The following is a 22,084-nucleotide window of genomic DNA, read 5'->3' as shown; positions in this document are numbered from 1 at the left end:
ATTAAGCCACATTCAATTAGTTTCTACAAACAATTTAATTGATGTAGCAGATAGAATTAACAGAAGGTGATTGTGTAGATGGCTTGGCTGACTGCGAAATTAAAGGTTCCCCTCTTCCACTCTCTGGCTGCCTCCCTCCTTTTTTTCCTTTTCCCACTCCTTCTCTGCTCCGCTGCTCAGAATGAGTTGGAGCCGTTACCCTGTTAATGTAACTGTCTGCCTTATTTCACCTTCTCCTGTAAGTCAACAGATTCATAGATTCATAGATTGCCCCGGTGACCTGTAATAGCTGTAATGATCAAGAGATAGCCTGTTCAGTCAATTACATACATCAGCATAGCCCGGCACTGCTCCGCTTTAACTGCCTGTAAATTAAACCACTAACATACTGTCAGAGGAACAAGGCCACACACACGGTTCACGTCTAACTGCTGGACTGGTTTTGGAAGTTTGGGCTGTCTCATTAGACACAAAATGCTGCCTGTATTTTTCATTTGATGGGGCCAAATGATCTAAACACTTCAATCGCAGGACTGGAGGAATCACAGGTTGATGGGCGGGGAATTTGGAGGGGGGCATCTCTAAACGCAGCACAGGTCTCCTAAGCTGTCTGCTGCCAGCCAGCCAAGTGTTTAAGAGGTATTAGCGGCCCAGCGGGATTCTGACAAAGATGGATGTAGGAGGCTGGTCAGGCTCCGCTGCCATGCAGTGAGAACCATTATAAATAAAAGCCAGCGTGGAGTCCGGGCGAGGCATGTCTCCATTAGCCAGTAACATGGATGGGCAGCGCAGGAAAAGCTAAGATGACTGTAAAACACACCCTGTTTTTATGCTAACTTTAGAGTCAAAAGGTTATCAAACGTACCTACTTTATACAATGTCTTGCCTAAACTGTTCTGGCCCTTTGAACTTGTCCACATTGTCCCACTACAACACACACATCTTGTATTAGTATTTTTGTGATCAACAAGAAGTCATGCAAAGTTGTAAAACTGAGAAAAATTTTATTGTTTTATAAACATCATGACAGAAAATCTGAAAACTTTAGCATGCATCTGTATTCCCTCTGAACAAATATTCAACAGAACCACTTTTTGCTGCAACGACTGCTGGAAGTCTTGGAAAGTAACTCTAGCAACTTTATGCAAAGGTATCTGCAGGCATTTTATTTTTTTTTGCATTTGATTTTATTTTGGGAGTATTGTAGGAAAGAGAGTTGAAAACACTGACAAGTCAGACTTACAGAAAATATCAAAATAAGGGTCATTTTCAGTCCACTTCATAACTATGTATCTAAGTTATGTTACTCTGTCACATGAAATTCCAATAAAATACATTGAAGTTTGCAGATGTATGACAAAATGTGAAAAGTTTTAAGGGAGCTGAATACTATTGTAAGCCACTTTGAATTTTGCATATGGCTGTAATCCATATACTATAGTAATATAGTATACTATATTAAAGTTGATAAAGTCACTTGAGGATAACATACAGCAGAGTAATACAACCATAATATACAAAGGAAACAGAAATGCAGAAGGGAAGGAGGGGAGGAGTTTGTAACTCACATGTAAACTGGGGTGGTAAGTGAGGACGCCATTATCGCACAGTGTGACATATTTCTTTTTCCACTCCTTGTTGAGGGATTTGCCACTTCGCTTCAGAAGGATTCCCTGTAAGAGAGAGCGCACCACGGTGAGCATATGCTCTTCCAAAAGCAGCATGGTTGATGATATCAGCCATTATGGATGTTAAATACCATAAAGCTGTTTTATTATTGTGGTTACAGATTTGCTATGGTGCTTATCTGAAGAATTATCTTTGTTGGCAAAGGGAAAAAAAGTGAAATGGCAACTTAATAGGCTAATTGGAAGCAATTGTACATCAAAACATACAAAATTATAGAAAATAATCACCTTTTTGTTCATGTTCTGATACAGTCTGACTGGTGATAGGTACACATATTTTGACCTTGCAAAGTTTTATTGGTTCAAAGATTAGATCAAAAAGAGACAATTCAATTTGCCAAGCCTCCTCCTCTCATTCATACACATAGTAAGTTGAACTCTTGAAGACCCCAAAATCCTGGGATTAAAGAGTGTGATCTTTCCTCTTCAAAGGCCACTCACCCCTTATTCTTTTCTACTTTATCTTTCGGGGGCATTTTAGGGCCTTGGATGGTTTCCTTATCTGCAGAGCAAATCCACCGGTAAACAATGCAGTTCCTCTGCAGGAGGTGACCAAACGCTGCTGAGTGCAAGGGCCGGGAGGCTCTCCGGGGTTAAATACTGAGGAGGGGCCCGCTTAATTAGAGGATTAAGCGGGGCCGTGTTTGTGCTTTTACAGCCCTCATCCATGTGAGTGTGTGTGTGAGAGGTAAGGAGGGGGAGGAAGGATGTAGTGTTTTTGCAAGTCAGTTCCATTCTGTGGCCTTTAATCCTGATTAACACATCAGGAAGAGGTGACCTTCGATGACCTGGGCACCAGGCTGTTTGCCGACAATCATCCTAATCCGAACCCTGACTCATCTGAGAGGGGGAGGCTAGTTCTGATGACTGTCATGAGTGCTGGGACCAAAGTGTGAAAACTTTGGGTTCAATCAGTGTTTCTGTTCATTTTCAATCAATATTTCTATTTTCCAACCGGAATACTGCTGAAAAGCTACAAAGCAAGCAAATTTGTGACTACTGTTCTGGAGCGATTAGACTTTGAAGCCTTTGTAAAATAATAATATTTTAATGGGGAAAAAGAAAAGTAAACATCCAGTCACCAGAGGATTTATGGATGGGGGTCAGGAGGGTTGTTCCGTCTTTCAGAGGGGCTAAAAAAAATATTATAAAAACACTATTTTATGTATATTGGCCATGTCACTAATTTGGAAGCAGAAGCAGCTGGATACATATTTCTACAATTTTATTTTTATTTTTCAATAAAAGCTTCTCGCAAAGCCTAAACCCTTCGAATGAACTAATAATAAAAAAACACACACAATTGCATAAATCTCCTTGTGTAATTAAAAGTGATGATTTTACGTTTTTTTTTTTATGTTTAAAAAAAAATTCAGATATAACTTTCAAAGATATGCTAAGCAAACCTTGATGGAAACATGAGCAATAAAGCAGTACTTGAAATCCAAATGTAAAATATTCAAATAAAACAATACAGACACATTTCTATCAGTTATGATAAAACATTTGCAGCAATAGTATTATATTGTGGCATATTAATATGGGTAATTAGTGAACATACGAGCACAGTTAAAGTCATACAAATGTATTGTCCTTAAGAAAAACTGATCCATTTACAATTCAAAAAGCTATAAATGAAGAAAAAAACACTATTGCAATTATGTCAAATATAATGCATAATTCTTCAGTGTCCGTGGCTCTCTGTTTCATAAAAACCGATACTTTAGGGATTTTTTTAGGAAGAAATATTGTGTCCTTTGATCAATAAGTTGCTGACTGCTGAAGCTCTTCTCCATTCAATCAATAAAAGAACAGTAAACACTTTTGAAATGGCTCTCTAATCATACAGGGTAAATGATCCAGTCAAATGGCCTCCAGCAACTTCATAATGCATGTTTTACAAGCAAATATGTTGCTCATCTTGTGGCCTTACTGAGGCATACACAAATCTATACATCCAATCAGACCAAAGCTTGATATTATTTGTCAAAGCTGTGATGTGGATCGATAGAGGCGAGAGAATTGTGTGAATATCAGTTTTTCTGTTTTTCTAAAAGAAATACAGGTGTACTTAAACAAATGAAGCTATCATTCAAAAGTATTTCAGTTTTTCAGTTCAACGACTGAAAATCGCATAGATTAATGTCACAGTGAAATGTTTCAAGTGTAACAATTGCTTACTTGAAAAATCTACATTTTGAAGCTCAGAAAATTGGATTACAAAAGAATACAAAAATGCTATACTATCATCAATTTATAAATTAGAAAATTATTGGGAATATTGTCGACTAAATTGCTGACCTGTCCACATTAATTGAAAATTGAGTGGAAGGAAAAATGCAAAAGCAACTGAGGTAACAGCAGCTTTGACGGGCTTAAAATCATAGCCCTTTGAGGAGTTTCTGCTGGACTTGAGAAAATGTCAGCATCTTAAATGACCTGGAGCAGACAACGCAGATGAGATGAAGGCTGCTGTTAGAGCAACCAGGGCTTTCACTACACCGGGGTCAAGTCGCAGGCTGATTGCCAAACTGGACTGATTTAAGCACCGGCCCAACATTTCTTTCTTAAATATGTTGTTCTTTATTGGTCTTATGTAATATTCTAATTGTATTTTCTCAATAACTGCTTTACGTATATCACTTTGTGTGATAATCTGTTCTAGGTTGCATATTTTAATTGAATAACTGAAAGAAATTCTTAATTACTGAGATGCACTTAAGATAAAATTAATCTATGACTTGGTGGTTATTGGCAATAGATAAAACTGATGTCCAGAGGCCATTTGGGGGAAAATGCATTAGTTCAATTTTAAATAGCTTTATGTGCGTCTAGAGTATTTCTCCTTCAAATTTATACAAATGCAAAACACGAGTGTGTACACAAGTGTGTAGGACATTTCCAAAACAACATCAGATGTGCTGCCTGTTTCCACACAGTTGTCAGCTCAACACATAAGAGACAGCCTGATTCTCTCCTTTAGTTGAACGAGCAGGAGAAAAGCTTCATCCTGCCAACGTGGCTAACTGATAGGTTGGCTCTTTGTGACACACCAGGAGAGAAGGGGGTGAAATAAGTGTGTGTTGGGCAGGGAAGGGGGGTGCAGAGGGGGTCCTGTGAGCAAGAATGCCACTGATAGAGGCTCCTCAGCAGTGACTACATTGTTATCTATGCTCACTTTTTATACACTGGGAGGAGGAGCAGAGGGGTGTGCTGTAATTTGGCCTGATGGGGTGAGGGGGCACTGGCAATTAAGCTCACGTTCATGCTTTGATCTTCCTGATTGTGCATTCGACCGGTCTGGTGATCAGAATGGAGCCAAACTGTTCCCATCACCAAAAGGCAGAAACAGAAAAAGAAACACTTTCTAGATAAAGAAGTTGAGTGTGAGGTTGTCATGCCAAAACTTGCCATATCAAGGAAACTAGTTATGGAATATGTGTTAAATATAATTGACAACATTTATAGTAGATCATACAAAGAAGAGTAATCAATTCAACTTGAAAACTAAATTCAAATGTAAATTCAACTGATTTATCAAAAGGTGAGTTTTACCAATACCAGATGGAAATGTAATGCTTCAAATGTGTTCACCAGTAAAAGATTCCATCTTTTCTCCTTTGTGATATAATTTTCTCATTTTTAAGCCTGAACAAGTGTAAAAATGATTTAAAACACCACTTTAATATAAAATAAGTATAACACTTTCTCTGCATTTTTAAGATGTTTTATCCATGATGAGAACAATTTACCATCACCACCACAGATTTGACATCGAAGAGATTTGGTATCTGTAATAAATACAAAAGGATGTTTCTGATTGAGTGCGGCGGCTTTCAAAACCTCAACCTGCTATTATTTCTCCTGGAAAGAAGCCTTGGCAATTTTCTTCCAAAGGGAATGAGGAGGTCTGGCTCAAAAGGAGAAGGACATTATCCTCTATCATCTGCAGGTAAAGAGGATAATACAGGGCTACTGACCCGCTTTGAAAGGCCCTCATATAATCACGAGTGATTACTAATCAAAGTGTCCTTTACTTCTGCTCAGGTTACTGTTGTATACCTTCACAAATGATTTGGACCCTGTTCACTACTTCAAAATTGCAACATGTATTCCCATTAAAAAAATATAATAAGGGAATTAATAAGACAAACAAACTAATGAAATTAAATTATTAAAATTGAAGGAAACAGAATTCCAGTTATGTTAAAGTTTAAAAAAAATAAAAAGTGGTGTTTTTGTAGAAAATATTTATATTTGCCACTTCACTTTGCTTCATTTGCATGTCATGTTGCATGGCTTAATCGGCAAAGTTTTAGAGCAAGTATAGAAATAACACAAATATTGTGTTTGTGTTCTCTTTATTATTTAATTAAATTCATATTCAATTACAAATGTCCAGCCTGACTATGTGTCAATTTTGACCTATATTGTAATATTACATTAGAAGTGACCAAAACAATGATATTCATTTGAATTATTATCTTTTGTTATTATTGCAATTTGTTAAATTGAAGTTGCAATAACTGAAATCAAAGTTTAGTCACAAGATTTAGAGAATCAAAAATGCAGTTAAAAATGAAAAGAATTTATGCCACATTTATTGCTTTCATGGCTATAACAATGATAATTTAGTAACAGTAGTTCTGAACAGAAACAAAATTGCTTACAGTTAAATATAAAAAAGTCTCAACCTGAAGTTGCATGTTTATGAAAGTCACAACAGTCCAACGGGAAATAAATATAAATAAGTTAAGTGGGGTTTTTCAGCGAATAAATCCGATAAGCATCTTTTTACCCTAAACTGCATAATTTATACAAATAGAAGATCCTGTATCACTTTTTGTTATTCTGTGTCGCCATCTAGTGGCTTAATAAACACTTCAGAATCATTACAAAAGCTTTTCCACTGTATCATATATAAATATACATGATAACAGAAATATAGACAAAGAAAGTTTTTAAACTATAAAGAGGGCAAAATTATTAAAATTCAATTAAGAAACCTGAATTTAGCCAAATGTTATATTGTATACATTTCTGTTGGATTTCTAGATAATAGATGAATATTTATTTTGCCTATTTTTAAACATTTTGATTATTTTTAGTGTTTTTAATGTTGGTTTGTTTTAACTTAAAATGTGCTCAACAATCAAAGATTGATTTATAGGTTGACTGAGTGTGTGACACAAAGAAATATATATATATATAAAAAAAATATTTACAGATTTTTGTGGCTGAAAGTTAAATTAATAAATAGTGGTTTTGAACACAAAGCAAACTTTTGTCATTAACTTTGGCTAGAAACAAGTTTTCTAATTTGCTCTAAAAATTAGAGCAAATTTTTGCTCTATGTGCAAAAATTTGCTCTTATGTGAGAAATATGCGAGTTGTACTTAAGTCATAAATATTTATAATAAATGAAGTCTAGCAGCAGAAACTTGTGCTGTAAACAGAAGTACGTCACAATATTTTTGGTTTTGTGTGGCCATCTAGTGGTGCAGCCTGACATCATGTCTGGTTGTTATATTACAATCATCACATCACTTAAAATAAACAGCTTCTGTTGAGACAATCAAGGATTCATACTTACCTAGGGAATTATGGGAAATGAAGTCAAAAACCAGTAAACTGCTCACCTGTTTGATAGGTATGGCCCTTCCACTGCCTATGCTGTCTGTTTTACTGTCAACGTTCTTTGCTTGCTCACTGCCTTTCCGTGACTGCAAGAGAACAAGAGAGTCAGTCAGTAAGTGAAGAGACACAGACAAAGGCAAACTGGGAGCCGTGGGGAAGTGGATGAAGTGTTTCTTGTATGTTGGGAGTGCGTGTGGGTGACACAGTTAGGCTGTGGGTCAGAGGGCGGGAAGGGTGAGGTGAGGGAGCATGTTTCTTTTGTTTGTATTTTTTTTTTTTTTTTTTTGCATTTCTGCAGCTTTTGTGGGGAAACTCAGCGTTGCAAAAATAAAAAGTCTCAAAAAGAAGCTCCAAAAGAACACACAAGCAGACCAGCAGAACATATAGCAGGAACATCAACGTGCAAGATAAAAAAAGAAAAAAGAATATATAATAATAAGAGACCAAAACAAGACCACACTTGACACATCTCAACACAGAGGAGACAACCAAACATTGAGTCATGACTCAGCCCTGAAACCCTTCGCGGATCCTTTCCTTTGATTCACACCATGAGTGGGTCCTTAGTGGACCTGCCGACCCACTGTGGTGCTACCCAGAGAAGATTCATTCATAAGGGCTTTCACAATGAATATGTTTTTATATACCAAGGAGAGAAGGGAAAAATGTTATTATAAAGTAAGGCTTTGGTGCAAAAAGTTCCTCCAACCTGTAAAATCTATTAGAACAGAAGTAATTTTGCATATTCAAACAACTGAGTTCAGAGTTCATCAGTATAAAAAGAGTACGGTAGATCCTGTTGAAGGGAAAAGGGTGATTAGAAAAAGGTTATCACATGAGAAAATCAACAACCTCATAATTCCCCTCCCATCCCAACACAAATAAAGAGATGAGGTACACATAAGGACAAACAGAATGAGTGTGTATGGTCTCACTCAAAACATGAGAGATGTCCAGTCACCAATGGAGAAGAGGTAGAATTTGAGTTCAAGTAAACCAACTCTGAGGTTCTGATTTTTTTTTTCCAACATTTTATTTTTTTTGTTCATGATGACTTGTTTTTAGCTTCTATACAGACACCATACAAAGCAAGTCACAAATTCACTTCAAAATATTCAACAGATTGAGCCAAACATTGCAGTTCCCACAAAATATAGGATGGACAATAAAAGGCATTGTTTCATATATTCCTTATATGTATGTACCTTTTTATAGAGTAGCATTGTAAATAAAATACAATACAAGATATACAGCAGTCTATATTTTTCGTCAAATCCCTTCTTTATGGTAGAAAAGTGATTATGCGAAAGTTCATAATCTCTGTACCAAACCAAAACCGAGATAAGGAAAAAAAACAGGTACTTAAAGATGAAAAAAAATAGATCTTCGAATAAATAAAGGGAAAAACAACATGATGTTTAACTACATTCATACAAGTCGGTGCAACCCAGTTTCATTTGTTAGCAACTCTCAGTATAATTTCTCTGTAATATACCTCCCAACCCTGACAACCTGTGCTAACCTTTATGAAGGCCTTCATAAAATGTTCACCCAAGCTTCTCTAATCTAAACAAAACACCTCTGCATGATACATTTACACCACATTTTTCCATTGATTTCAATACTTGAATATGCCCTGGAAAAAACATGAACAAATGAAATAGAAATAGAACAAACAAAAGAAGAACAAAAGAGAAAGAAAAGAATTAAAAAAACAACAACTTGGCACCTCTAGTTCTTGAGTCCGCATTTCTGGAAAAAAGGCCGTGTGATGTCATGTAAGGAAAAGCTCGTGTCCTTTTGGTGGCTGGATAACAGTTCCAAGAGTGACTTGACTGTACAGTGTGTTTATTGTATGGCATATGTCTGAATGAGAGCAAAAAGGCGGAACGGAGCAAAAAAGTTGGACGGGGCATTTCCAGAAGAGTCCCTACGGTCTGTCTCACTCGGTGATATTTGAGAGTCTACTTTTAAAGCGCACTCAGAAACTCCACTGGACTCAATTTCTAGGTGGCTTTTTGACTCAAAGTCCTATGGATTTCCACGTGCATTACCCTAAATGTGTTAAAGCACTTAGGGTAAAGCAGCAACAAGCTGTAAGTCCTCACCCAATAATCTCCTCTCTATCAGGTTTGGCAAAGCAGGGGGACTCTTTATTTTTACCCATCATGCTCTTCTAATTCGGAAGGAGTTGGAAAGCCCTTTTTGTTGAAGAAAGGTTGGAAACAGAAGCACAAATCTGCAAATATTAAAAAACAGTGTCAAATGGTTATTTGTTGTTTTTTTTTTTTGTTATTTTAGTTTATGTTTGGTCTCATACGTGAAGATCCAGCAAGAAATTAAAGAACAAAAATATGAAATGGAGCAACACTGAGGGGCAAACATTAATAGATTAATGCAAATGAATGGTGCAGCAATGAAGTTAAGTATAAAAAAATGGCATTATATTTGTTTAGATTTCTAACAGTGTGCTTTTCAACACAAATAGGGACGGACAATCTGAAGACCACAGCAGAACCACAGACAAGTTGACAAAAAACAGATAGTTTGGAGTTATTGACCATGGAAGCACTAGGAAGGAATAATGTTTGCTGTACTGACACCTAGTGGCCGAGGGCAGTTATGGTCAAAAGATTGGCTTGAAATGGTTTATGGCTTGTGAAATTGATTTGTGAGGGCGGTGGTGAGAAGACAAAGTGAAAAGATCTTCTGATGGAATGGTTTGAGTCTTGATTACCTACTTTTAACACTCAAACAGCTATAGAATTGAGAAAGAGGGCCTTTTTATGAATGGGAGCCAAATTCAGGTGCATGTATTGTTGTCTCACATATAATTAAGGTTAGAAAAATGCACACCATCACATTTGGGTTTTTACATTTCAAGAGTCCCAATGCCAGTGCCATGAAAGTGTCATTCTTCATGTCTGGGTAGTAAAAGGACTGGACTTTCAATTTAATGGCTGTATGAGTTTATCTACCAATGACATTAAGGCATACTTTGTATCTTCAATTGCTTATACATGAAACCTCTAAAATCGCCATAAATTAAAGCATGACTGTTATTCTTCAGTCTCTCTGTCACTTGGTGAACTGGTGTAGTACTTGTAGCATATGGAGATATTTTTTTAAATGTTTTTGATAGGGCAAAGCTAAGAAAGTAAGATCCTTAACACGTGTGTTGATGAAACATTTTCTCTGTGTTACTTTGAAAAATGCCAAAATGTTTTCACACTTCAAGTCTTCCGTCTAGTGAGCCCATCTCAATCTTCCAGCTTCAATGAAGAAATGTCGACAATGCCCTCGTAACGTTGCGTCCTCCTCCTTTCCCTCACCCTCCCTCCTCCCACCCTTGGCTCGCAGCTCCTCAGAAGGTCATGAGCTGAAACTCCCGCTCGGCCTGCCACTCGGGCACCCACACTGGGTAGGTGGCGTGCTTCGGCATCTCCATGACGCGGACGGGGAGAGGCTCATTTCTCTGGTGGACATGGTTAGTCACTACCTAGCAGGGGGGGAAGGGAGACAACAAGGGGAGCTAGCACCAGCCTGTACTGCTCGGAGGCCGCATAAACCTGCGGCTCCCAAAGCAGCTGGGGTGAGAGGATCAAGATAGAAGGAAAGATACCGACGGAAGGGGTGGGATAGATAGGGAGGTTAGAGGAGGAGTTAGCTACAAAGAGAAAAGAAAGAGCGTGAGAGCCAGAAGGCAGAGGTGAAGGAAAAGTGTTGATGTGCAAGAAGAAGTTGCGGAAGGCAAATCTCGCTTAGCCTGATCTTTTTCTCATAATGCTGGCAAAGTTCTCCAGAAGAAAACAAATTAACATTATAAAACCTAAGGTAAATGTTAGACGGCACTTTGGGCACTAAAAAAATTCTCTGCACAGTTGTTTTGCATTGATTGAAGGATTTTTGTCTTCTGCAGACCTTCTTGAGCCAGCAGAAACAAAGATCCGACTATGCAAGATTGGAAAAGTTAGCAGCAAAAAGGAGGGAGGGCAACAGGAAACAGGACGAAAGACAGAAAGAAAGGAAGATAGAAAGAGAGAAGAAAGAAAGAACAAAAGAAAGAAGCATAGAGTGGAAGGAAGAAAGAAAGAATGAAAAGTAGTACGAAGAAAAGGTAGGATGAAGGAAAGGAAGAAAAATGAAAAAAGGGAAAGAGGCTAAAGCCAAGGAAACAGTAGTGGTTAGTGCACACAAATGCTACAGGTTAGAGCAAAGGGCAAATATGACAGGACATGGGATAAATAGCAAGCAGACAGGGATCGGGAGACTGGTGTCGTATTTCTTGGCGATCATAATCAATTGGGGTCAGTATTCACGAGCCATCCAAATTGTGCAAGAGCTTTTCTCTCTGAAGGTGGGCAGTTGGAGGTCGTAGATTTGCCTCATTAGCAATGTGTAAAATAGGTTGACTTGAATTTTTCATTTTGCTTCATGCAATAGGATATGTGCTGAAGAAAATAGTAAAGCAAAAATTAACAAATTAACAAGGCCAGTTCAAAAATTTTGACGATGTAAAGAGCCCAGTTTCCTATTGGTGAGATGAGAAACTTAATCCACTCACTACATCCAATTAGAAAAGAAAAAAGAAAGGTACATGAATTGATGTTTATTTCCACAGTGCTTATCTTTGATATTTGCTTCAAAGCTGAGTTTTTGGCCCATTTTGGGGGTTTAATATGAAATCTTCAAAGTCTTTTACTCCTTAGCCCATTGTGCAGTTTGAACAAGATGCTGTCTTTGCCTGACTCGTAGGCAGCAGTGCTGGCTTTGAATGCATTTTGAGCAACCTGTCTCCCTCTGGTGGAATAAAAGAAAAAAATGTGTGCTTGGCGCCGTGCCCTCTAGTAGTGTGAGTGGGTGTTGCTTTGCATCAGCTGTCGCATACTTACTGTGAAAATATTGGAGCGCCGCTTCGACTGCTTGCGGATGGGCGTGGGCGTGTTGGAGGCAGCAATGGTCTCAATGCGCATCTCCCGCTGACTTATGCTGGGGGTGGAGGGAACAGAGGAGGAGTAGTCGCTGAACGCACCCCCACCATTGGCTGCCTATTGGGAGTGAGAGAGATTAAGAGGAACCAGCAGCATCAGAGAAGATCAGGGTGGAAAAGAGAGAGGGATCGCAAAGAAAAAGGAATAGAAGGTCAGTTTGGGAGGATGTGATAAGAACATCAGTTCAGACACCTAAAAACAAGCAGTCATGAGTAGGAGGTTAAATGTTCTTAATATTATCACATATTGAACATCAGATGTACGTCAGGCTGCTGTGGGTTTACCTGGTTAAGGTGAACAGAGGGGATGGATGCAGCTGGCACTGAAGAGTGACTCGGAGAGTTAGGGAGAGATTTGCATGGACCAATAGACAGCTGCTGCTTTTTCCTCATGGCCACAACCTTCTGGGCAACTAGTGAGGGAAAGAACAGCTCTGTTGACTGGTGGCACAAGCATGAAAATGTGTGTGTTCTGATATATTGTCACAATTTCATGGAAAAATACACAGATGAGATTTATCATATGTTGCTTAGAGGTACAACTTCCCTTATATTCAATTGTTATTCATAATATATATATATATATAATCCCAGACATTGTGACTCCACAACTGCAGAGTAAGAGACAGTAACAGCGAACTGGCCATACAGTAAAGTCAACTGTAGTGATATATTTATTCTTACCACAGCAATCACTTATTAGTAATCGCAAAATAAACATTAAGCCTAAAACCATACTACTGCAACAGACTGAATGTTCTGCTCTTTGTGTAGGAAATATTTGAGTGGGGTTTTTTGTGGGGTTGTTGTCAGTTGCTATGGCAACGAGTCTGCGCGTAGCTGCTCTGATACAGAGAGCGAGAAAGAAGTGATTTTGAGTTGCACTTTAACAGTTTTTCCCTTTGCTGCGGAGCACAGCATGAAAATAATATCTACATGTCCAAGTTTCATTGAGTTAACAGAATTATTATGGCAGCGAGCTATGCATGACATGTAGCTATGTATAGCTGTCTTTGCCCTCCAGCGTTGTCCACATGCACGAAATTTCCTTATGTAAACATTAACATGCAGGGGGTCTATATTTGTAAATATGATTATGATTAAGCCAGTGCCTCACCAGCTATGAACCTCACCGCACGTCACTGATATTATAAAACAATTTTAATTAACTTCTCTATAAGGTAAAGGGGAAATTAAAGCAATAATGAAATACACAGAAAATATTTGAAAAAAAAAAGATTTTAAAACACAAAATGCTAAAGGGATGCATCACAATGTGATAACTATAAACCTGTTCTTTCATTCTCTTTGACCCAAATGTCTAGTTATCCAAATTTTCTTGTATGTTTCAGAAATATTAAGAATTTGTAGAAACTATCTCAGGTAAGGACTTAAGGCTTGTGACAATTGTTTTTTTCTTTAAAAGCTGATAATTCCAATAACCCACATTTCCTATCCCTCTTGTATAATTTTTGGTCAGGTATGTCTGTAAACAAAAGTAACTACTTTCAGGAAAAGTAACCTAATGTTGGCCAAATGAGACAATGGTAACCATGTGAACAACTCAACTTGCTCTGTAGCATGTGAAAGCCATTATTTAATTCACAGCACACGTGACCGGGTGGGTTGGGGAGAAGGAGGAGGAGAAAAGGCAATGCTCACGGCTGCGTGACATGAATTAGCATTGAGGGAAGGAAAGAGATGATCTGAAGCTGCATCGACAGCTGGGACCACAACGCCTGACTGCCTGCTGTAGCTTCGCAAATGCGCAGAGAAAGCAACAGTTATTCAGAGTGACTTCTCCAGTCACCAGGCACTTGTTTAATTACTTCAAATTGGACTTCAGGAGGCAATTAAGGCAGAGAGAGAATGACTTCCATTGCATGACTATGCAATGCAAAAATGCATCAATTGACACTGAAAAGTGCAGTGAAAGGCAAGCTACCCTCTCAGATGTTTCCTGAAAGGATGGCAGACCTTCAAACGAGCTCTAGGTTTAGAAAGAAAAAATCGTTCCACAGCCAAGGCAGCCAGGTTTCCAAATGGAAGTCTTATTAATTTGAAACTCAATTCTGGGAGACATCAGAGTTTCAAGATTCTTCATGAGACACTTCTAAATAATTCATAATTACCTATTTTTAATGTTACAGTCCCACATTGCTTTGAGTATTTTGATTCCATAATTAATAATCACAGTCCTGGCAATAATTTATAACTAACCAGCATGTAATTCTTACCAAAATATTTGTTAACCTGTTTGTAACCCCATCTTGAATAAAATATAATACTATGATGTATTGCTACATATATTAAATAAACATAAAAGATAACAATCAAAATCATTTAATTTTTTTAATCTATTTTAGGAGCTCAGGTTGCTCAATAGATCTAATGCAGTAAAAGTGAAAAATACCCCAACATTTCTATTACACTTTTATAAAAGAGGCTATTTCGTAAAATATAGGTAAACAAGTTGAAAATAAATTAAGGGGTCACACTGCATAAAATATACATAAAAACCTTTAGTGCAAAAACCTCAACACAAATCTTTTATTGTAAATAAAACATTTAAAAAAAGCATATGGTCTTTAAATATTCCCTCTTACCATCTTGGAAGACTCTCTCCACATTCAGACCATAGGTGGAGCAAGTCTCATAGTATGTGCAGCGTTTCAGATCGTTAGACAGCTTTCTGGCCCGAGAGTCATCAATCACTCTGGGATTGGCTGCACTGATTGCATCTAACAAAAAAAAAACATCCAAAGAAAGACATCAAGGTAAGTGTTTGTAACTAGACTAGAAAGATACAGTATTTTCTGGAAAGCAATTTATTTATATTAGAATGTTATGTAAAATGTGTGTGTATTCAAGATAGATATACGACAAACACCTTGTGTTCCAACGAGGACCATTGGCACCTCAGCTGTGTTTCTGTAGCTGGATAGGCGCAAGAAGTAATTGTAGACTGTCTGAAAGCTGATCTCATCCTCCAGGCTAAAGACGAAAACCACTGCATCCACCCAGGCAGCAAACTGAGAACAAGGCAGAGACCAAGCACTGTGTGTGTTATGAGACACCCATTAAAGGTTTTCACATTATCAGCACAAAATTGACTTATGGAACAAGTGTGTTTTAATGCAACTGTGGTTTCTTGTAGTTGTGACACAATCAAAATCTTACATTTATGGCGCATTAAAAAGACTGAGAACTGACTTATTCAAAGATTAAAAACATGATACAAGTTTTTAAAAATATTTTTTAGAAGATTTTTCTGTGTTTGCTTTTTACGCCACGAGATTATCAAATCATTAAAGGCCACCATAAACATAACCATTCTGACAACACGAAGTAGGCAAAAAAATCTCACAAAGCAACGCATCGTGTGTTGATCTAAAGAAATTCAAAAACAGATGAGAAACTAAGTCCCTGACATATATCTATCTGGAAACAGTTACAACGCCCTTTCTAACGCTTTTCGAGTCTAGTTAACCACAGAGAGAGCAAATATCCACAAATGGAGACAACATGAAACAGTGGAAAATATTTCCAGGACTAGCCGGCCTACCAAAATTATTCTAGCAGTGGTTTAGCCATCTGACCATAAAAACCAGAAACACATCTAAAGGACTGAGGGTCTCACTTGTCGCAATTAACCAGTTTTTGTGATTCAACAAGAAAGGAACTGGGGGGGGAAAAGTCATCCATCAGAGAGTTCCATATAAAAAAAAACCCTACAAAGAACATACTAATTTAATTTAGTTTTGTAATGGTCCACTCAAAGTTCACACCTGAATCCTTGAAAACCCTCCAAAGAGCCCAAATTAAAACAAAGAGTGAGCCTACACAGCGCTGGAACCCCCCCCCCCCCAAAAAACAACATGTACGGCAAACGGTTGGTAGCAACTGTCATCACCATGGGCGGTACACCCAGGTATTAGATTTAAGAGACAACTGCTTTTTCACATAGGGTTAGGTTGATTTGGACAGTTTGTTTCCCTCAATAAATGAACTCGTTATTTAAAAACTGCATTTTGTACTTATGTACTTAATCAGGTTATCTTTAAAATTTGTTAAATGATCCAAAACACAAAAGTGTGTCAGTAAGCACACTTACAAAAAGAACTGGCAGGAGCCAATTGCCTATTCCCAACATTTGCAGTTTGGATGTTACATTTTATCTTATTAGTGCAGTTCATAAACTCCAACAGAAGGGGGTAGTATTGTAACAGACATTAATAAATTCAATGGCACGATGATTATAAGTCACTACAAAACTGAATGGTTTTTATATTCGCACTATAACTAATGTAGCAAAAAATTTATATTTATTCATATTATCTGCATAGTTTCTGACTGAATAGTAAAGAAATCCTCTTGTAAATATGAGAATAATCTACTCATCTACAAACAGCATTACTGTATCCAATATTATTCAGCAGAGTATGAGAAACAGTAACAATCCAATAACACACCCTCTCCCTGAATTTATTTCATTTGGCCTTCACATTTGCAAGGATTTCTCCGGTGGCACATCAAGCCTTTGAGTCACAACTCAGAGTGGGAACATGATGGAGGCCTTTAATTATACGACTAATTATACAGGCAGCTAAAAACTGAGCTAAACTCATATCTATTCCTTTATCTTACAGTGCAGTGCACAAGTAGAAATCAGAGCTTTTTCTGATTAGGTGTCAATTGCTGCTTAAAAACAGAAATAAAACATAGTTTATGGTGTTTTCCAGATTGGAGGTTTGACACAGTGGTATGTATGACTCAATTAAGTTTGATGTTGATCTGTGAATTTTTTTGTGATTTCAAAGCAAATCATTTGAAAATTCTTGTTCACTTTAGCCTCAGAAAATCTAAAGACACCATTTGTTAAGGCACATGTGAGATATTTCCAACATAGCAGTTTATTACATAGCACAAAGGGAAAATACAATGTAAAAAAAAAACACAACTCACCTTAAAACATCAACTATTAAATTCATATGATGACATGATTTCAATACTTCACAAGCAGATGACTGGTTTTTATTTGCTCCTGTAATGCTTGTCACTACCAACATAAATCTTAGCTCGTTCAGCCACCTCAAGCCCAGCATTCGGTCTGTTAATCCACCTTCTATCTATAACTACTCTTCCTCCTGCCTTGTAAACTCTTTCTGTTGCCGCTCTGTCACAAATCTCTCCAACCTGCATGCACTCTCTTTTTCGCTTCACCTTCACAGACGCCTGTTCATTACATCTAAAAACTCATCCCACATCTCCATCTCTTCGTTGAATATTCCTGTCTTTCTTCTAACAACTTTCATTGACAAACTCATACTGTGTACTTCTCCTAGTAAGGTATTGCTCATTCCTCTATTTAGATGTCATTTGTTTCATTTCTGCTTCCTTAATAATACAGTTTGGTCAGAAAGAAATATTCAAGATGGACATCTTTTCTGCAATTGTGGTTCAATCATTCACAAGAAAATAAGACTGATCTCTCCTTGACTGTAAAACATCATCAGGGTTCCTAATGTCTAATGGGATAATACCAATACAGATAATGGGCCACTGTTATGAACACAGGACTTCTAGACATGACATTATCCTAATAAGGCTTTATAAAAAGAATTGATCTTTTTCCCCAATTAGTTTTATAGTCATTCCATTTATATTCAAATTCAATTAAAATAAAAAAAAAAACCTAATTGATTCCAAAGGGAAGTTAATTAAATTAGTGTCTGCAGTTTCATAAATAAGATTAGAATCCTTTCTGATGCAACTTTGAAACAACATGATAGAAATGGCAAAAACCAGACCATTAAAACTGTAAATAATGGTTCAATTTCAAAGTAGGTGCCATCACAATGGATACACAATGTGAAGTCAAACATTATTACATTAATTTGAGACAGTTGAGCTGTATCACTACATTTTTAATGATATGAATAACTTTTTAAACATACATACTTCTAGGAAGACTGAAACTGTTCCTTGGAACAAAATGATTTGCATGTGGCTGCTTGGTGTATTTTATCTTTCTCTAAAGCAACCTCAGGGTGTTGCCACTCTGCTCCAAAATATCCTTTAAAGTTTAAAGGATATATCATGGTCTGTCTCAAACAGTTTGTGTCTGCATGGCAGCTCTCAGACTGCCTCTGTTCAGAAAGCGTTGCAGCTTTAGAGCAATAAGATATTTTCAAGGATCAGCTCCTCTACCTGCAGTTCCGGAGGCCCTCCTTCATCTCTGATGAGAAGCAGGTAGCTCTGTCCGTCCACCACAATTTCTTTCTTGAAGCGTCCACCTGAGGAAGAAGTATTACTGAGATTATGTTTGAAATGAATAATAACCACTCAATTACAAAAAAAAAACAATGGAGCTGATGTATTGCACACGATAACTACAGATGTACTGTAAAATAACATTTTTTATAGTGTTTCTAGAAATTAACATTTAATGAAAAATCCAAAGGAAACATAGAAAGAAAGACAAAAAAAAATCACAAATTCAATATTAAAACACAGGTTGATATGATTCATGAAGGTGTGCTGCCCTTTCTTGCTTTAAGCCCTCAGTATTCTGTGTTGTCTGGATCATATGCCGACAGGAAACCGGGTCCCTCTGGAGCCAATTATGTGGGGGAGAAATTGCCATTAAGCATGTCTAATGCATAGCTGCTGCAGAAGCCGGCTCTTTGCCACTATTACTGCACAGCTACAAGTCAAAGAAAGGCCAAACTTTCACTTCAAAAGCCTCATCAGACTGCTTATTCTGTCTGCACAGCTTCACTGGATGAGCCAGAATTTAATCAAGAAACTTTCTGCTCTGCAATGAAAATTCAGAAATGAAATATTTTGAGATAAAAACCATACTGAAACATGCATTACATTGAACTGCTGCTCATGTCAGAAAATGTCTCCAGTATTATAGAGTAGATATAACATTTGAGTAGGTCTCCTCCTTCTCCCCCCACCCAATTCTTTGTCTGATATGAATATGTTTTTCCTTGCCACTAGCAAACCCGGCTGAAGATAAAGAAGAGACCAATGGGAGATGCACGAAGAAAATTAGATTTTGCATATCATCTGACTGGTTCAAGATCCTGTGGAGATTAAAAACATTCAAATGAGAAAGTTGGCCGACTAGAGATGTCCCAAGGTGTGAAAATGGTGCCTTATGAATATCAAAAACGCATGAAAACAAAAAACGCTGAGAGCAATTTGACAGGATTGAATAATGCAAAGCTTTGAAAAAGTTCTTGTAATAGTCATGACAAAACGCCATAAAAACATAATGCAGAAGACAGCAGAAACACACACATTTTATCTTTAAAACAATCTGCGAACAGTGTTGGGAGGATTGTTCCATTCAACCAACTTATTAAGAACTAAAAGGTCACAGTGGGAAAGGGTCATAAAATAGCCAGGGGCTATAATTTTACAAAAGGTGGACAGTATATCCTGTTTCAGCAAGCAATAGATATACACTTGAGTCTCACTTCCATCCTGTTAAGTCCACTTTAGCCTGTCGGGCAAACAGAGGATTCTCCCAGCCACTTGGAACGACTCTCAAGACGTGCTTGGATGCTGGTTGTGTAATAAAGGGAGAGAGAGAGATTGATGGCATCGCAGCAAGCTTTTCCCCTTCTTGTTCTTTATTTATTTTCCTGAAGTCGCACAGCTTCGAAGCTGCACTCACAAAGGAACTCAAAGACGATTGATATGCATGTTTGAGTCCTGTTTGAAGAGTTGAGGCGGATCTCATTACAAAGTGGGATGCAGAGAGCCGAAGACTTGGTGTAGCACAGAGTTTTTATGGACTTTGGCAGCATTTATCTGCATACGCCAGATAAGATTATGGGAATCTCAGAAACGAGTTATGTGATGAAAACATACGGCACCAGTGAAAAGAGGGAGGAAATTTGGATGTGAACCGTCTCGTTGCATAATCATCCAGAATTATTCCCTATTTAGAGATGAGCGAATAAATGGCATCCAAGGAAAAAAGCCTCAGTAACCCTAATTCTTTCCGTGGTCACGAAAAGTAAATCCGAGTGCACAAATTTGCATCTGACTACAGCAATCACATTAAAACAGGTAACTACTGAGAGAAAGAGCCCTGTTAGTGAGCATGGTTAACACGCAGCAAGCATACTCTGCTTTACACAGAGGCTCAGACCTTGACACTCAGCCACAATCCGACGGAGCGCCATCCGGTGTTGCCATGGCAACACACCCCGGTACCTTTTTTCAGATATCATAGCAAAAGCCCTGGAACAAAACAGTGAAGAAACGGCTACAGCGAAGCCTCTTCCTCTTCGCCTGTGATGATATTTCAACGTGAATACTATGAACTGGAGAAAAGCCGGCACAAGGAGCACATGTGAGACAGCTGCTGCTAATGAAACAGATATGTTGCATCAGTAAGATTAAAAAAAAAAAAAGAACAAGGACACGAAGACAGGAACTGACATTTTTCCCTGATTACAGCAACAACCCTTGCCTTGTTTTTGCAGCATTTCCGCCATTGATTTCTCAAGGACTAATTAAGTTATGCATTTTTTCCCCCTTCTTTTCTCCCTTGGTACAGAGAAATGCCAGAAACTAATTATGTGCCTCAAGTTTCATCCACACTATAATTACACTAAGATAAAACACTGTAAAAACAAAAAAAACTCTTAAAGATCATAAGATAACTCTGTGCCAGCATCTTCGTGGATTTATGAAGGATGGACCTTGCAGGACATCAGTGGGTATTCTGGTCATGATTTGTCCTTGTAGACAGACTTTAGATAACCTGGTTTACAGTTTATTATCACAATGAAAATAATCTTTAACGGGCTAAATAAAACAATAAAAAATTTATTTGACCTTCCCTCTTTTAACAAGAAATGGAAATGAGCTTTGTCCTTATCTCTCCATTTGGAAAAATAAAGAGCTACATTTTCTAACTGAACCTCAACTGTTAAATCCAAAAATAAGCATTCTTGTAGAAAGTAAACAGCAAACAGAAGAACCCAACTTGATGTAAGTTACATAATTTACTCCCAGTGTGGTTATCCTTTCATATAGTGATACTGAGTATCAGTATTGTTTGTTTTATTCCTCTGGGGGGAAAAAAGGACACAAAATGTTCCTGTGAACATCCATTTCAGTGGAGTTTAATCTCAGAATGCTATGGGATTAATAACAAGGGCTCTGTGTACTAATAAATGCCAAGTATATCACATTACAGCTATAAAAAAAAACACACAGTGGTGCTTTTAAGTTTACAATTGCCTTAATTTTGAATAAATACAATCCAAAGCATGACAGTATTTTGCTAGTCATGTCCAGAAGACTCTTACCTTCAGGAGACTCTTCCTGCACATATGTGCCTGTCAAGTATCGGTGCACCAGGGCAGACTTCCCACTGGACAGATTCCCAACAATACCCTGAAAGGACAAAAGCAAAAACACCATGATCATTACCAACGTGGCACATTGCAAGAAGAGAAAATAACACTAACCAACTGAAAATAAATTCAGCAAATCTTAATTTTACTATTAAAGCTGTTAACATTTCTCTAAAATGCATAGGTTTTAGCTGAACTGACGAGCAAAAGATTATTTGTTCAGATTTTCACTAAAAGCTGTGGCATTTAAAATTTCTAACATGATTTTTGTTGACAGTGGCGTCACCACGACATTGCATCTGAGGAAAAAACACTGCGACATTCTGGATTTAACAAATACAATTAGTGTCTTGTGTTGGAGAGGCACATTTTCTCTTTACATT

At 37.6% G+C, this 22,084-nt stretch overlaps 1 protein-coding gene across 5 annotated transcripts in view; it reads right to left on the bottom strand.

Moving 5' to 3' along the window:
• Nucleotides 1-22,084, bottom strand: part of LOC102235584 (arf-GAP with GTPase, ANK repeat and PH domain-containing protein 3) — a 150,117-nt gene that overhangs the window by 57,764 nt on the left and 70,269 nt on the right. For 2 of the 5 annotated variants that reach the window (XM_023334876.1, XM_023334875.1), the window contains exons 3-10: nucleotides 21,654-21,741; nucleotides 18,526-18,611; nucleotides 15,206-15,347; nucleotides 14,922-15,056; nucleotides 12,601-12,728; nucleotides 12,218-12,373; nucleotides 7,328-7,411; nucleotides 1,569-1,673 (exon numbers count right to left, since the gene is read on the bottom strand). In XM_023334876.1, the coding sequence (XP_023190644.1) occupies nucleotides 1,569-1,673; nucleotides 7,328-7,411; nucleotides 12,218-12,373; nucleotides 12,601-12,728; nucleotides 14,922-15,056; nucleotides 15,206-15,347; nucleotides 18,526-18,611; nucleotides 21,654-21,741 (924 nt within the window). Of the gene's footprint in view, nucleotides 1-1,568; nucleotides 1,674-7,327; nucleotides 7,412-8,452; nucleotides 12,126-12,217; nucleotides 12,374-12,600; nucleotides 12,729-14,921; nucleotides 15,057-15,205; nucleotides 15,348-18,525; nucleotides 18,612-21,653; nucleotides 21,742-22,084 lie in introns of those variants that run through there. The other 3 variants (XM_023334877.1, XM_023334879.1, XM_023334878.1) reach the window with 3 other exon arrangements.

The sequence above is a fragment of the Xiphophorus maculatus genome, chromosome 6, assembly GCF_002775205.1.
Source record: "Xiphophorus maculatus strain JP 163 A chromosome 6, X_maculatus-5.0-male, whole genome shotgun sequence".
Classification (NCBI taxonomy): domain Eukaryota; kingdom Metazoa; phylum Chordata; class Actinopteri; order Cyprinodontiformes; family Poeciliidae; genus Xiphophorus; species Xiphophorus maculatus.
This window is presented reverse-complemented; position numbering and strand designations above follow the sequence as displayed.